Genomic DNA, 16,918 nt, shown 5'->3' with positions numbered 1-16,918 from the left:
GGTGAGTTTTTAACCATGTGGTCTCCCCACCTGCAGCTTGTGGTGGTATACGCCAAAGCTTTACGACATGGAAAAGGATGTGGACAGAATTGAGCGGGTGCAGAGGAGAGCGATGAGGATGATCAGGAGCCTGGAGGCCAAGCCCTGTGAGGAAAGGCTGAGGGAGTTGGGAATGTTTACTCTGGGTAAGAGGAGGTTGAGGGGGAGACATGATTGCTCTCCTTAAGCATTTGAAGGGCTGTCACTGAGAGGAGGGCAGGGAGCTGTTCCTGTTGGCAGCAGAGGATAGGACTCGCAATAGTGGGTTTAAATTGTGGGCGAAGAGGTACCAACTGGATATTAGGGAAAAAATTTTTTACAGTACGAGTTGTTTGATAGTGGAATCAGCTACCTAGGGAGGGGGTCAGCTCCCCCTCACTGGCAGTCTTTAAGCAGAGGCTGGACACGCGCTTGTCAGAGATGCTCTAGGCTGATCTTGCATTAAGCAGGGGGTTGGACTAGATGCCCTGTATGGCTCCTTCCAACTCTATGATTCTGGTAGTTGTGTAAATGATACTCCCCACCATTTATGCATTTATTTATACCCTGCTTTTCTCCCCAATGGGAACCTAAAGGAGATTACAGCATTGTTCTCCCCTCCTCCATTTTATCCTCACAACAACTACCCTATGGGGTAGAAGAGTTAGATTTGAATCCAGTAGGACCTTAAAGTAGGACCTCAATTTGCAAGATCTGAGCAAGGCTGTCAAAGATAGGACATTTTGGAGGACATTGATTCATAGGGTCGGCATGAATCAGAAGCGACTTGACGGCACTTAACACACACACACAGAGGACCTTAAAGACCAACAAGATTTCCAGGGAATAAGCTTTCGAGAGTCAGGGCTCCCTTCGTCAGATCCTGTGAGGGTAGGGTAGGCTGAGAAAGTGTGACTAGCCCAAGGTCACCCAGCAAGCTTCCATGGTGGAGTGGGGATTTGAACTTCGGTCTTGCAGATTCTAGTTTAATACACTATGCTTGCACCCGCCCCCCTTCTTATATATCTTCAGTGAACCAGACAGTAGATATTGATATGCCTTTGCCAGGATCATCAACAAATTAGAAATGAATACAGATTTCTGTTTTGCTCAAGTGTATTAGAACTTGGTCGTTTTATAGCAATCTTCCTTCTATTGTTCCCACACCAGAGAGAGGCGCGAGAGAGAGCTACATGAGGCATACAAGAACGCCAGATCACACGAAGAGGCGGAGAACATCCTCCAACAATATATCGAGAGATTCACCATTAGCGAAGCTGTGCTGGAACGCCTGGAGATGCCAAAAATTCTGGAGAGAAGCCATTCAGTCCAGCCAAATTCGACATCCCCGCCTAAGGACCCAAACCCTCTGAGATACTTACGGCAACAGTCACTCCCTGCCCCCAAATACACTGCCAAGGTAGAGGCAACCATTGTTCCCACCAGCGAATCGGAAGCCAGCGTTTCATCGGGCCGCACCTCTCCGAGCAAACCTTTTGTCTCCAAGGCGGTGCCTATGCTGACACCCAAGCCTTACTCACAGCCTAAAAACACCCAGCAGGTTTTGAAAAGCTTTAAGGTAGGCTGAACTTCACGGGTTCCCCAGATGCTTTGAAACAAACAAACAAACAAAAACAACTACATGTTTCAAATATCAGTAAGAAGGCATTATTATTGTTGCTATTGCTAGGGCTGCAATGTTTAGTCATGCAGCAAGATAGATTAATTGATTTAAAATGTTTTAATTGATTAACATTTATTGACTGAAAGATACCTTTTTAGAAGCTGAATTATTTTTAATGTAAGTCACGTACCCCAAGCCTCTAAGGGTCAATCTGCATGTTACCAAGTCCTCGTGTTTGTTGGGAAATGACGTGAGAACTTCACATAAGATGTTTAATGGGTGTTTTATGCTGCTCAAATTCACACAAGCCCTTTTCTCCTGACAACCACAACATCTGGGTAGGTAGCTTCACCCTCCCTGTGGAGCCAATGTTGCCTCTGTTTGTGAAACCAAGTTATTTACCATATATACTCGGGTACAAGCCGACCCGAGTATAAGCCGACCGCCCCAAACTTGAGGCCAGAAAAGGGAATTTCTTATTGACCCGCGTATAAGCCGAGGGTCAATAAGAAATTCCCTTTTCTGGTAAAGCTGCGCTCTAAAATGGCGGCCGCCATTTTAGAGCGCAGGGAAGATCTTGCCTCTGCCCCAGGTCGCCCTCCCACCGGCCTCCCGGGACCTCCCAACCCACCCCGACCCCAGTGCCATTCAAGGGGGGGAGGGGGATGAGCCCCTGAACCCCCTACTCACCAGGAGAGTCGGCGGCGGCAGCAGCAGCGCAGCCTTCCCGGCCCTGCAGGAGGCCGCTGCCGGCCGGAGGAACCCTCGCGGGCCTGGCGGCGCAGGCGGCGCGGCCTTGCCGGCCCTGCAGAAGGCCCCTGCCGGCCGGAGGAACCCTCGCGGGCCCGGCGGCGGGGGCGGCACGGCCTTCCCGGCCCTGCAGGAGGCCGCTGCCGGCCGGAGGAACCCTCGCGGGCCCGGCGGCGGGGGCGGCGCGGCCTTCCCGGCCCTGCAGGAGGCCGCTGCCGGCCGGAGGAACCCTCGCGGGCCCGGCGGCGGGGGCGGCGCGGCCTTGCCGGCCCTGCAGAAGGCCCCTGCCGGCCACTGCCGGCCGGAGGAACCCTCGCGGGCCCGGCGGGGGCGGCGCGGCCTTGCCGGCCCTGCAGAGGCCCCTGCCGGCCGCTGCCGGCCGGAGGAACCCTCGCGGGCCCGGCGGGGGCAGCGGCGCGGCCTTGCTGGCCCTGCAGAGGCCCCTGCCGGCCGGAGGAACCCTCGCGGGCCCGGCGGCGGCGGTGAGAATGGTAAGTTCCCCCCTCCCTCCTCTCCCTTCCCCCTCCTCCCCCCTCTACCGTATTGACCCGCGTATAAGCCGAGTTCGGCTTTTTCAGCCCTTTTTTGGGGCTGAAAAACTCGGCTTATACGCGAGTATATACGGTATGTGACTGCCCGTTAAGATTCACAACCTGTGTGTCAGTGACCCAAGTCGCTGTTTCTACTTCCTGTCCTGTGGGGCTACTACTGGCTCCTTTTGCACTAGTATCATTTCATGTGCAGTCATGTAAGTATTGTGATTTTGCAAACAGAGCCAATTGTGGCTCCATAGGCCGGCCTACAGATGCAGGAATAGTCATGGGGAAGGCTGAAGCCATTCCACCCATGAAGAGAAAAAGGGCACTCATGAGTCTGGGAGGTGGGCAACTCCATTAAACAGCTGGTGCAAACTCCTCGCACCATCCACCAACACACACAAGGACTTTGTAATGTGTAGGCTGGCCTTCTGCAGTGCGAAGTGAGGCCAAAGACAAGCAACCCCTTGCTAACATAGGCAGGAAGTGGACATATTAAGCGGGGAGTGGACATGTTCAAGGAGGAGAGGGCTATTCATGGCTACTAGTCAAAATGAATACTAGTGATGCATATGTATTCTCTCCAGAATCAGAGGAGCACGCCTATCATATCAGGCGCTTTGGAACACAGGCAGGATAATGCTGCTGTAGTCAAAGGATAATGCTGCTGCAGTCGTCTTGTTTGTGAGCCTCCTAGAGGAACCTAGTTGACCACCATGTGAACAGACTGCTGGACTTGATAGACCTTGGTCTGATCCAGCATGACCTTTCTTATGAGTGGACATGTTCATGGAGGATAGGGCTATTCATGGCTACTAGTCATGATGCGTACCTGTTCTCTCCAGGATCAGAGGAATATGCCTTTATTTTGGGTGCGGTGGAACAGAGGCAGGATGGTGCTGCTTCAGTCGTCATCTTTGTGGGCTTCCTAGAGGCACCTGGTTGGCCACTGTGTGAACAGACTGCTGTTCACTGTGTGAACAGACTGCTGGACTTAGCAGTCCTTAGAGCATAAGAGTCTTCATCACATATTCAAGATGAAGCATCTGTACAGACAGTTATTCCAGACAATCAGTCTTCAGAGAGACAGACTGTGTGGCATAATAACTCTCTTTGTAAGAGTTCTCCAGAAACAGAGACAAGAATAAATGTGTCCTGATCCACGCAAGGATCAGTTTCCTAATCCACACAAGGACTAGGCTGCCAAGGCTTTTACATCTCTTGGTAGATGGAGGAAGTCCATAGGTCAGCATGTTCAGACCATCAGGAACCTCTCTCTTAGTCTCACTCTTAGTCTCACGCAAGAGACATATGTAGGGAGTGAGGTCAGACAGCGTCCAGCCGTCTTCCTTCAACCCCTTGCCTTCCTAGTTTTACATTTTAGCGGATGTTCTGGAGAGTTAAAACAGCCAGGCAACATTCAGTTGCCCTCTGCCAACTCTCTAACCCGAAGTCCAAGAGAGAGCTCTATTTATACCTTTTCAGAGCCATTTATCTTGTAGATGGGCTGGTTCAGTCATCTTTTAGTTCCAGCATCCCTTAGCTAAGGCATTCTATAAATAAACCATAGCTAGTTCAGTCAGTAGTTCAATAGGCTATTCAATTATAAACGGTACTGTACCCTTGACTGACATCTGTAATAGTTAATGGATATGACCTTGTCTATCTTTGTCCAGCTGTTTGTCCAGCTGTATGTTTTGCTTAATCGGCATCCCTGCAGCTGTGACCTTTAATGATATGAAATGATTTTAATAGCAAGTTACTAGCCTTGAGCTTAATGCAGTCACAGGTGTTCCAGGTGTTCCAATCTATGAAATGACATCATTTCTGTAACATATTTCGGTCTTCATGAAGCCTAATGGGACATGCTTTCATATCAAAATCCTGTTCACATATGATAGCCCATGACAGGTTCGTCCTCTGAGTGGTCTGAGGCCGAGGAAACTCTACCTGCAAGGGGGTTGGCCCGGACAGGCGGTGCCCCAACAGGGGAAGTCTCCCTCGAAGGTGCAACGGCACCAGCGGGGTTATGACACTTACGTTCTTATAGGGCATCAGTATAGTTCTAGAAAGGGGTTTCTGTATGGCGCCATGTCCTGGAGACGTTGGTGCGACACAAAGAAGTCTTTGTTTTCTCCACTGAAAAAAAAACAAAGGCCGTCTTGGAGCTTTTTGTTGACACTGTCCACTTTTGTTGTGCCCCACAGATAGATGGAAAAGTCAGCATGAACGGTGACACCTTCAATGGAGTAGAAGACGAAAAAGAGAAAGAATACACCACATTGATATTTTCCCCTTCCCCAAGTCGATCGCCAAAGTCTGACAGTGCGATGGAAGTGGACGGCGCTTTGGAGGTGAAGCCAGATTCCTCTAGCCCTGAGCTGGTTCTGAAGAGGCTCCTTGAGCACAGCCAGCTCAGAGAGCAAACCGTAAGGACCACATGCGGGTGCTTCTGGGCGCTCTTCATTGATGTGTTTAGATGCCCCTTTAATAGTCCTCCCAATTATCTGGAAGCTGCTTATCCATGAGAAGAGCCAGCGGGGAGACAGTGTGGGGCAGTCTTTAGAGCGTTGGACTTGAAACTCAGGTGTCCTGGTTCAATTCTCCACTCAGCCATGGAGTTCACTGGATGATCTTGGGCCAGTGACTCTTTCCCAACCTAATCTGCCTTACAGGGTTGTTGTGAGGATAAAACAGGGAGGGGAGAGCCATGCATACCACTGTGAGCTCCTTGGAGGAAGGGCGGAATAGAAACGTACCAGATAATCACACAGTTTGGTGGAATCTTAAGTGTTCAAATGCATGGGTGGCTGGGGCTTTCGTACTGACTGATGATTTTATGAGAAAGATCCATACAGTAGGTTCCACCCACCATTTTTAGAAACTACCTGTTCTTCTATGAGGGAGGTTATGGATTTCCAAGTGGTGTGGTCACAGCAAAATGTGCCTGCAAGCTCGAATCTTGGTTAGCTTTTTTGCAACCCTGAACACATCAGGGGGAAGGAAAGGAAACTGTCTAGCTTTATTACAGGCCCAAAGAAGGCATTTTCCCAAACTATAAAACTAATCACATAATTCTTTTAAAGAGTCCCAGGACTTAGTTTAACAAGGTTGAAGGAGTTTCTTGGCTCATGCTGTGTCTGCCATACCAACACTCTTATAATTTGCTCAAAATATAAAGCTTTCCTCCTCCTTGCCGAGTTTTCTTTCAATGGCAGAGTCAAATTTTAACTCCTATAGCTTTTGCAGTGCATTCCTAAGGAGAATTACTCCAGTCTAAGCCCATTCATTTCAGTGGGCTTAGACTGGAGTAACTCTCCTTATGAAGGCACTGTTGGAGTGTTTAACAAACCACTAGTATGAAATCTACCCTGACCAACCCTATGAAGCTGTCCTCACATGGACATCTAGAGGGTTACAACTAATTCTAGTTAAATTTAAAATAGAAGGGAGAGGGTGTTCCAAAGGTGATCCACCAGCAGCAGCAAAAAAGCTCTTTCTATAGTTGCCATCTGCGTTAAGTCTGCAAAAAGGGACACATAGATCAGGGCTGGAGAAGAGGACCTTAACTGGGGATCTGGATAGTACGGGAGGAGGTGGTCCTTCAAGTACTGTGGCCCAAGATGTTTAGGTGAGAACCAACACTTTGAATTGTGCCTGTATACAGATGGGCAGTAATATAGATCTTTCAACACAGGAGTGATACAATCCCTGTATCCAGCCCCAGTAATGTTAACCAGTATATAAGAGGGGAGTGGACATGTTCATGGAGGATAGGGCTATCCATGGCTACTTGTCAGAATGGATACTAGTCATGATGCATGCCTATTCTCTCCAGTATCAGAGGAGCATGCCTATTATATTATTATATATATATATATTATATTCACCTCAGTAACGTAACTTTCAGTGGACAAGCTAAGGAGCAGTCTAATTCAGGTTCTATTAAACTTAACAGGTACTTTTGAGCCAGCATTATGTAGTGGTTAAGAGCAGCGGCTTGGAGCTGTGGACTCTGATCTGGAAAACCAGGTTTGGTTCCCCCACTCCTTCACATGAGTGGCACACACTAATCTGGTGAACTGGATTTGTTTCCCCACTCCAAAATATGAAGCCAGCTGGGTTACCTTGGGCTAGTCACAGCTCTCTTAGAGCTCTCTCAGCCCCATCTACCTCACGGGGTGTCTGTTGTGGGAAGGAGAAAGGAAGGTGATTGTAAGCCGGTTTGATTCTTCCTTAAATGGTGGAGAAAGTCAGTGTATAAAAACCAACTCTTCTTCTACTTTGAAGTACTGCTCCAGAGTTAATGGGTTGACAGTTGACATTTAAGCCATTTAAGAAGCAAATTCTGCCATTGCGTGATTACAAGCATACCGTATATACTCGTGTATAAGCCGACCCGCATATAAGCCGAGGTGCCTAATTTCACCCCAAAAATGGGGAAAAATTAGGCACCCGTGTATAAGCCGAGGGTCGGCTTATACAACGGGTCGCCCTCCCGCCCGGCCTCCCGGGCCCTCCAGACCAACCCCAGTGCCACCTCCTCCCGGGCCCTCCAGACCCACCCCGACCCCAGCGCCACCCTGGGGGGGGGGAGGGGGAAGAGCCCCTGAACCCCCAACTTACCGGGAGAGGTGGGAGGAGGAGGCCCGCTGATCAGCTGGAGGCGGCAGCGGAGCCCTTCCAGCGCTGGAGCCGGTGGCGGCGGCTGGCCACTTCCAGGCGCTGGCCACTTCCCCGCTGGCCACTTCCAGGCGGCCAGAGAGCGCGCCGGCCGGCGGCGGAGGCGGCGGCGGGGCCCAGCCTGCGCGCAGGCAGGCCCCGCTGGCCGCTTCCAGGCGCCCAGAGAGCGCGCCGGCCGGCGGCGGGGGCGGCGGCGGGGCCCTGCCTGCGAGCAGGCAGGCCCCGCTGGCCCCTTCCAGGCCGCCCAGAAGTCATGCGGGCCAGCGGCGGCGGTGGCGGTGGTAAGTTCCTCTTCCCTCCTTCCCTCCTCCCCCCTCCCCCCTCCCCCCTCCCACCGTATTGACCCGTGTATAAGCCGAGTTTGGTTTTTTCAGCCCTTTTTTTGGGCTGAAAAACTCGGCTTATACACGAGTATATACGGTATATTTGTTATCATGTCCTCTTATGACCTAACAGTAATGAGAATGTTCTTTTCAGGGCTCCTTGTTCGAAGAAGCTAAACAAACCAAGAGAAAAGACAAAATGGGTTCAGAAGGAGCATCTCCAGGTTTGTTGTTTTCAAGAAGCATTTTAAGGCTAGCTAAATTTGCATGTATTTTCGTTTCATATCTGGGTTGGTTCAGATAAACTGTATGTTCTTCACACAGTGGAACCCGGATCTATGGAAGTGGTTCTTGAACTTATGCATCTTTTGCCCTGCATAGTGATCACTTACCGTGAGCCATGATTTATGCACTTAAGTTTGTTCGTAAATACGGACTCACAAACGCACATGAAGCTCCCTTTGGTCTCACAAGCTCAGCGTTGTCTGTTGCAGCTGTTGGCAGCTATCCAGCGTTTCAGGCAGAAGTCTTTTGCATTGGGAGGGGGAGTCAGTGGAAATCATCCCCCTCTGCCCCCAAAACAGAAATTCTGTCCCATAGCCAGAATTACATGATTGGATACAGGCCACTAAGTCCATGTGTTCACCAACGGACCATTGTGTACCATTAAGATGCCTCATATGTTGTATATTATGTTTCTGATATTGACTTTGTCAGAAAGGGGCCCACTTTGTTCAAGTTCAGGGAATTATGTAAGCCAGAACTTTTTAACGGATGGCCAGTTTCATGGGGAGGACGTCGACAGACTGTAAAACATTTGCCATCTGTGTTTTGAATGTGCTTATGCTTTTTATAATTGCTATGATTTAAAATCTGTTTAAGTCGCCTTGAGTCCACTTTTAGAGAAAGGCGGGATAAAAGTATCTTCAGGGATAAAAGTATTTATTTTAATAAGCCTTGGGGAGGATACAAAGTGCAACTTTGGGAATGGGTCATCCAATATTTCCATGATTGTCCCCACTTCGCCAGCCTGCTTTTCTCAACCTCCTGTAAAACCAGGGAAGAGAGAGCACCCAGAGACACCATAAAATCCTCTTTTTCCTGGCTCAAAATACCAGGAGAGGCTGGCCAGGAACCACAACAGTGCCATGAATCATTTGGGCTGTTTGCAGAGAGGGAAAAAATGGAAGGTGCATCATATTAGTCACCTGGGGTGAGCAGTTGAATGGGAAATTACACATATAGTATATGCATATTTAACTTTTTTTTAAAGTATGATTCTGAAGCAGAAGAGCATCTTTTCCCCTGATTGGCTAATTCTGACTAGCAGAAAGTTGGGGAGCAATAACTATATGACACATATTCCTGCCCCCTCAGAATATGTACACCTCACAGGGTGTACATAGAGCAGCCATTAGTTGGAAAGAGTAGCATAAAACTATCCATAGTTGCGTCTTCACCCTCTGCTAAGCAGTCTATGTGGACAGTGCTCTCTAGAGGTATCATGAAAGAAGTGATGTTGGCTTCTGAAAGAGACTGCTGCCTTCATCTCAGCTATTCTTCTGTAATTAATGAATAATGATCCTTGTTATATGTAATGTCTTAAGTTTTTAACCTGTTTTATTCTATTAGTTTCTGCTGACTGCATGCTGTCTAGAACTAACAGCCATCGGATTAGGCAGATGATGAGAGGGAGGGCATCTTGGCCATCTTCTGGTCACTAGGGGTGTGGAGGGGGGAGGTAGTTGTGAATTTCCTGCATTGTGCAGGGGGTTGGACTTGATGGCCCTGGTGGTCCCTTCCAACTCTATGATTCTATGATTCTGTGATCACTTACTGTGGTGTCAGTTTATGTCTGTCATTCTGGGCGGGGGAAAATCGCCATTCTGGAAAAATTAGTTCAGCATTGCTGATTTAAACTGTTTGTCTTTTGTCCCCCATAGTGCGATTAATGTCAGACCGTAAAGATTTCAGCGCAGCAGTCTCCTGTGCCAGCCCTGCAATGAACACTGTGGAATTCTCCCCCCTCAGTAATCCTTCCAAGGAAATGGGTTCAAACGATGAACTGAAGGAACCGGAGGCAGGGAAACAAAAGGAGGCAGAGGCACCAGTTATTCAGAAGGTAACAAGAAGGACTGAAAAATGATAAGGAGGGAAGCATCGCTGATTTGCACATTCTCTTTCCATTGTCTGAAGGGGGAACTTGCTTATGTTCACACAGGATATTGTGTACCTACCAGTGAGAGTTCCCTGGCTAAAAAACCCATGAAGCAGCCAGATACTGCATCAGACATTTGGTCTGTCAAGTTCAGTCTTATCTGTTCTGACTAGGAGCAGCTCCCTAGGGTCTCGGGCTGAGTTCTTTCCTGTCACGTGCTACCTGACTCTGTTAACTGGGGTACCAGGAATTGAACCTGGGGCCTTCTGCATGCAAAGCTGATGTTTTACTGATGAGCCACAGCCGCGCCCCTAAATGTCACGTGACATTACCTTATATTGTCAGACCACTTGTCTGTCAAGGTCAGTTATAGTCCACTCTGGCTGACAACAGCTGTCTGGTATTGAACTTTGCATCTTGCAGATGCTAAGCAGTTTCTAAGCCACTGTCACTCCCTCTTTACCTAAATTATGTTCTTTTTGACCTATTCCTAGGGGTGGGATTTCAAGGGGCTCTTACTGGTTTAGTGGTTTAGTTGGCCAGCTTGGTGTAGTGCTTAGGAGTGGTGGACTCTAATCTGGAGAAGGGGTTTGATTATCCATTCCTCCACATGAGCGGTGGACTCTGATGAACCAGGTTGGTTTCCCCACTCCTAGGCATGCAGCCTGCTGGAAGACCTTGGGCTAGTCACAGTTCTCTTCATACTCTTTCAGCCTCGCCTACCTCACAGAGCAATGGCATTTCTCCCTTCCAGTCAGATCCTTGCAAGGGAGGAGCAAAGAGTGCTTCCAGCCAATCACCTTCGGAGACAAGCCACAGAGAGCGGCAGTTCGCTTTCCCTCCCTCCTTTGTGAGAGCAGAGCCCCTTTTGTTCTTTGCAAGTTCTGTGGCTGGGGAAATAGAGACCTGAGGGCACCGTGTTCAAGGGGTCATACAATTCATCCTTTTGGCCCAATTTGCTTGATACGGGTGTGTGTGGGGGGGTCCTCTACAGGATAGGCACCCTTCACTCTGCCTCAATTCTGATGTCATTTGGTCGAAAAACAGCCAATCCATCCGTCCCAAAAAATGCCGCATAGGGAATAAGGAAAGTGCAGGTATGCTGGCTGGGGGCAGCTTCTTCAGGGGCCAATATAATCCATCCCCTTGGAACCAATTTTCTTGAACTTGGGGGTTCATTAGAGGACAGGCAGCACTCTCCTGGCTGCGATTTTGGTGGCATTTGCTTGAAAACAACCATTCCAGCCGTCCCAAAAAATCCCCCCTAGGAAATAATGGCAGACTGATGGAAAGGGATGGTGGGGTTTGCAAAGGAAACCATTTTCACTTTGTGAAAGGAAACAAGCAGGCCACCACAAGGAAGGATGACGAATGCAGAGATTTCAGTGGAAAGTTAAGACATTTTAATTATAAGTCAGTCACTGTGAGAGTAGGAAAACACATGGAGCTGTCCTGCTAAGCTGCCACTTGACTGCCCTTTTAGAAATTAGTAGAAAGAAGTGCAGCTGCTCAGAGAGTCACCTACTTCGGGTTTTTTATTTAATCGAACACCTGTGTTCCATCTGCTTGAAAATTGGGGGGGGGGGGTTAGATTACAGGGAAGACTGTGTCTTGTGCAAATTTGGTGCCATTATCTTTATAAGCCAGCTGCCACAGACATTTATATACATTCCCTATTGAAAATAATGGTCCTGAATTCCAGAACCACACAGATTTGAGTCCCACACCAGTGATGTCCTACCTGAAAATAAGCAATCATTGTAGAGTGCCCCCCCTCCCAAAGTCCAGATCCAAAATTATAATGAGATTTTTCTTGGTGCACACCCACTAGTTGCCATAAGTCATCTGCAAATGGATGGCCCTTTCCACCGCCAGTTTTCATATGCTGACCGTTTTCTGTTGTCTTGCTGCTGATGTGTGTTCTTCAAACAATTGGCCTAGGTAGTGCCCTTGGGAGCTCCAGAACAAGATGGGAGCATCTTGTATCAGCCTCTGAACAAGACACCCGAGACGAGCCATGTTATTTTGCAGAATTCTACCTTACAAGGTAAACAAACAGGAAGGGGGTTTGCACTCTCTAACTGACTTACCTCACAGGGTAGTTGTGGGGATAAGATGGAGAGGTTTAGCCATGCTTGCTACCCTGAGCTTCTTCTTGGAAGTAGGTCAGGTTGAAATATACACAAAGAGAAAGTCCATAATACTTAGCTTCTGTGCAACACTTTAGAATGCTCATGCACGCGTTATCTCTGTAACCCCTCGCAACAACCAAACTACACATTGCAGAGGGGAAACTGAAGCAGAGACTATGGACTGGGGTCCTCTTGCCAGGTGCTCACACAAACAACTTCTATACTGATAGATCATTATGGGTAGCTGTGTTAGTCTGTCACTAGCAGTAGAAAAGAGCAAGAGTCCAGTAGCACCTTAAAGACTAACAAAATTTCTGGCAGGGTATGAGCTTTCGTGAGCCACAGCTCACTTCTTCAGATACCTTCAGGGCACTGTTGAGGATGAAAGTCGTGGCTGTGGAGATGGGCAGTGCCACATGGGCTCAGACCCTTCTCAAAAAGGAGCCCCTCTGAAACTTGGGTTTGCCCAGTTTCTATTTCCTTCTTTCTCCAAACAACATGGACATCAGATGGGCTGCCAAAATATGGATAAAACTGTAAAACTGGAATGAAAAACTGACCACTCACAAGAGAGCATAAAATCAGTGTGTTAAAATTGACATATCACCTTGCCCCATCTGTTTCCTGGAATAAAAATGTTTTTGCCGTTGTCTGGGACCTTCCAGCTGTGCTCTCGATTTATCTTGATGGCAAGCGGCAAGCATGATTCACTAAGCATCTTCGCAGTCTCTTGGCTGCCCTCTGGTCACTGGCTTCTTTTTCACAGTGTTGCATTTCTTGTTTTTGTTTCTGTTCTGCTGTCCTCTCTAGAGTCACCCGCCCCTGCCAGTGTTCCGCTTAAGGTCCGGAACTCCTGGCGGCGCTACCTCTTTTTCTTGCAGCCAGGTAAATCAGCTGCCTTGGGTGTCGTCATCCCTCTCGCTATGCTGAGTAGATGCCTTTTTTAAATAAACCGTGGAGCAAAAGCGTGGTCGCTCTCCATTCTCCTTACTGTGGTAGAAAGTTCCTATTCCTCTTGCAGAATTGGCTAAGAGCTTTATACTCAGTGCATAATGGTTATCAACTCCTGCTTGATGGTTTCACTTCAGAGTATCCTTAAAATGTGAAGATCAAAAACGTGTCACCAAAAATGGCAAGGGCTCTGTTGATAACTGTGGCACTGGAATAAACTAGCCCCTTTTCCCCATGGCACAACATAGGGGAAAATGGGAAATTAAACTTAGACAACGTGTTATATTCAGATGTTGCTAATGCCTGTGACCAAAAGCAGTAGCTGTTGGTGCCTAGTAGTAGTTTTAGAATCTGACGTTCATGGGTGTTAACTCTTATTTCTCTGTCTGTATAGAAAGTTCTTCTATTGGAGGAGGGTACAGTCTGTTTTCTTTGATCCCTCAGGAGCTGTGCTTGTTTTTTTAAAATCATTTTAATGCCATAAATTATTGTGGAAAGTCCTGTATTATATAGATGACTTTCTTCTGTGTTCCAAATTTGGTTTTACTGTTTTTTTTCCCTAAGGAAATAATATGCAGCCAGCTTGTATTTTGGAAAGTTTAACTATAACTCGTTTTACTTCCCAAACAGCCAATGCTGAAAGCAATGAGAAGTCAAGTGTAAGTTTTCTTTTCTTTATTTCTTGGCGTTGTTAAAAGTTTTTGGATTAGGGATATGCAGAACTATCACTCTTCCGAGATTTCCGTCTAGGTATAGCTCTCAAACATGACTTCCCGCTCAGGATCCAACACCGCGGAGTAGAAAGCCTCACCAGAGGCTGCTGGGCATTGACTTTGATGTGGAACATTTTCCTCTGGGGATGTGCATCCAAGATGGTGCTGTTGCATAAGAACGTGTAAAGATTCTCCTCCTGCGGCAGTAAAGTTGTAGGAAAGAGTACCACCAGATCAATGGGAGCATTCCCCATTTGCCTCCAATCTGTGGTTCCCCTCCCCCACTTTTCTTCTCAAGAGGCTTCCTTCTGCTCTCAACCTCCTCCTTCAGGGGCAGACTGGCCTTGGAGTTTAGCCAAGATGTTCCCAGTGGGCCACTGCCCTGGGGGGCCACTGATGGCCAGGAGTCAGCTGATGTAGGTGGCCCTGTGGTGCTGGCTAAACTGCCTCAGAACCAGACTGTGGCCATGATGGCAATGGGCCTTGCCGTCATATCCTGAGACATGGTCTGAGCTAAGCAGTCCCAACAGCACAGCCAACACTGAACGAGACATTGGTTCTCGTAGGTTATCCGGGCTGTGTAACCATGGTCTTGGTATTTTCTTTCCTGACGTTTCGCCAGCTGCTGTGGACGGCATCTTCAGAGGAGTAACACTGAAGGACAGTGTCTCTGTCCTTCAGTGTCTCTGTCCTTCAGTGTTACTCCTCTGAAGATGCCAGCCACAGCTGCTGGCGAAACGTCAGGAAAGAAAATACCAAGACCACGGTTACACAGCCCGGATAACCTACGAGAACCAATGAACTCTGATCGTGAAAGCCTTCGACAATATACTGAACGAGACACTTGGCTCAGTTTGCACCAGGGTTGTTTTAACATCCCAGTCCACTGCTGTTATCCACAAAGTCCCAAAATTGATCTACCGATGTGGAACTTCGAGGCACAGGTCTTCCTAGACCTGTTCATTTATTGTTTTTTAAAAGCCAACAGTTGAAAACAGTTGATTGTAACATAGGTATTTTCTGGAATGTTTTGTCAGCCCTTAATGACCTCTTATCATATTACCTCAGCATTTTGGTGGCTGGTCTTGGGATCCCGAAGAAGAGCGGAAGCGGCAACAGCGATGGCAGCATGAACAGGAACGCCTGCTTCAGGTAACGTCCATGTCCTTGTTAGTTCAACCCTTTGTAACCTGGCCCTTCCTCAGAGGAAGTTGATGTTGTGTTCGTGCTCATATTAGCCAATGGGACCATTTATTGGAAAAGAAAATGAAATGTCTAGGAATTACAAATGACATGGTAAAGACGATAGAGACCAAAGAAATAATTAGGCTAATCAATATGCAAGTAAAGGAATTGGACTTCAACAGTACATCTGTTAGGGATCATAGGATATGCTCAGTCTCCTTTTTGGGTATTGCCATTCCGATGCAACTGCCAAAGTATTTCTATTGCCTGACAACACCAAAACTCAGAAGAGCTTTTACTTTGGCAAGAATGAATGCCCTTCCTTCAGCAGTTTTGGAGGGCAGATATCAAAAAGTGCCGTACTCAAATAGAACATGTAGATGCTCTCATGATAAAATTGAAACTATTGAACATATGAGCATGGAGAGTCCTATGTTTAACGAGCTGAGGGCCAGTTTAATTAATCCTTTATTCATAAACATGGAAAGGTCCGATGAGGCATCTGGCAGTACGAGGGTGCTGGTGACGTGGCTTTTATCAGATACAAATGATTCTGTTACTCTGTCTGTGGCAAAACTGATAGGAGCAATAATTAAATACCAAAAGAATAACACTTAAGTAAAGCATTTTTTATTCCTTTATTTTCTGCTCAAGGCTATAGCTGGATGAGCAGAGATAGATAGACAGACAGACACACACACACACGTGTTCATGGGTTACCCTTTTTTGTCCTCACAACAACTTTCAACTTAATGGTTTCTGAAACCATTGTTTGCCAGGCAGGCGGTTGCTTAACGTCTCCTCTTCCTCATCTGCTGGAGGGGGGAATGGCATTGACCGTCATTCTCCCTCTTTCTGCCAGCCACTTGCTGGCTCCTATGCCCAAGGTCAGGGGGCGAGGAGTAAGGTTGACATGGAGCAGCAACCCAGCAGCCCCAATGTTTGTTAGCCTGCTCCAGGTGGATCAGCAGTAGTTGTCCATTAGGTTTACAAGGGCTCCATCAAGCGTGGGGTGGATGTAGGGAGGGCCACCTGGGTAGGAAACACCACAGTGGCATTTTGGAACACCTGGAACTGGCCCCATGTGATAGGATTTGTTGTTGTCTAGTTGTTACTTCTTGTGGAACAAGTTCTGCAAGTTTTTCAAACAATATTAAAGCCTTCTTACTGTAAAGGTAAATGACCTTGAGCATACTTTGAGCGTTGATCCCTTTTTCTCAGACCAGACAGTAAGAAGTCAAGGACAGAAGCCCCAAAGCTCAGCAGAAAAGGTGGCCGTTGTTACCCTGAGCTACACTGCTGGTTGTTGTAGAGCAAGGGTGTCAAATCCATTTGTTAAGAGGGCCGGATATGACATAAATGTCACTTGGTCGGGCCAGGCCATGTGTACAATAAAATTTAATGCCAGGTACCGAAGATACAAACTTTATAGAAGACATAGGCAAAGCCAATTAATGATATTATTTTTTTACTTCATTTTTATTTAAAATACAAACATCTTACAGTATTTTCTTTTATTTGACAGTCTTTGATAATTGACACCTTGGGAACGGGGGGGCCTGGCCCAGCTGGCAAGCCCGCAGTGAGATCGCCAGCCCCGATTGGGAACAGGGGGGTGGCTGGATCGCGGGCTGGATAAGAGTTCTCAAGTGGCTGGATCTGGGTCCCGGGCCTTACGTTTGACATCCCTGGTGGTAGAGTCTGGATAAGGCTTGAGCTGTAGGAAACACCCATATATCCCATCTGAGCTGATGAGGGCCTGCCAGCATAACCCATCTTGCAACTTCCTCTGCTTGAGGAGCCTTAAATGAGCTCCCGTACCATCTCCTACCAAATGCCCCGAGT

At 47.8% G+C, this 16,918-nt stretch overlaps 1 protein-coding gene across 1 annotated transcript in view; it reads left to right on the top strand.

Annotated features, from left to right (window-relative positions):
• The window catches only part of LIMCH1 (LIM and calponin homology domains 1), a 237,641-nt gene that overhangs the window by 201,395 nt on the left and 19,328 nt on the right, over nt 1-16,918 (top strand). The window contains exons 12-18 of the mRNA XM_056855094.1: nt 1,189-1,597; nt 5,136-5,357; nt 8,089-8,158; nt 9,878-10,056; nt 12,034-12,139; nt 13,806-13,834; nt 14,957-15,040. Of these exons, the coding sequence (XP_056711072.1) occupies nt 1,189-1,597; nt 5,136-5,357; nt 8,089-8,158; nt 9,878-10,056; nt 12,034-12,139; nt 13,806-13,834; nt 14,957-15,040 (1,099 nt within the window). The remainder of the gene's footprint in view (nt 1-1,188; nt 1,598-5,135; nt 5,358-8,088; nt 8,159-9,877; nt 10,057-12,033; nt 12,140-13,805; nt 13,835-14,956; nt 15,041-16,918) is intronic.

The sequence above is a fragment of the Euleptes europaea genome, chromosome 9 (assembly GCF_029931775.1).
Source record: "Euleptes europaea isolate rEulEur1 chromosome 9, rEulEur1.hap1, whole genome shotgun sequence".
Taxonomy (NCBI): Eukaryota; Metazoa; Chordata; class Lepidosauria; order Squamata; family Sphaerodactylidae; genus Euleptes; species Euleptes europaea.
This window is presented reverse-complemented; position numbering and strand designations above follow the sequence as displayed.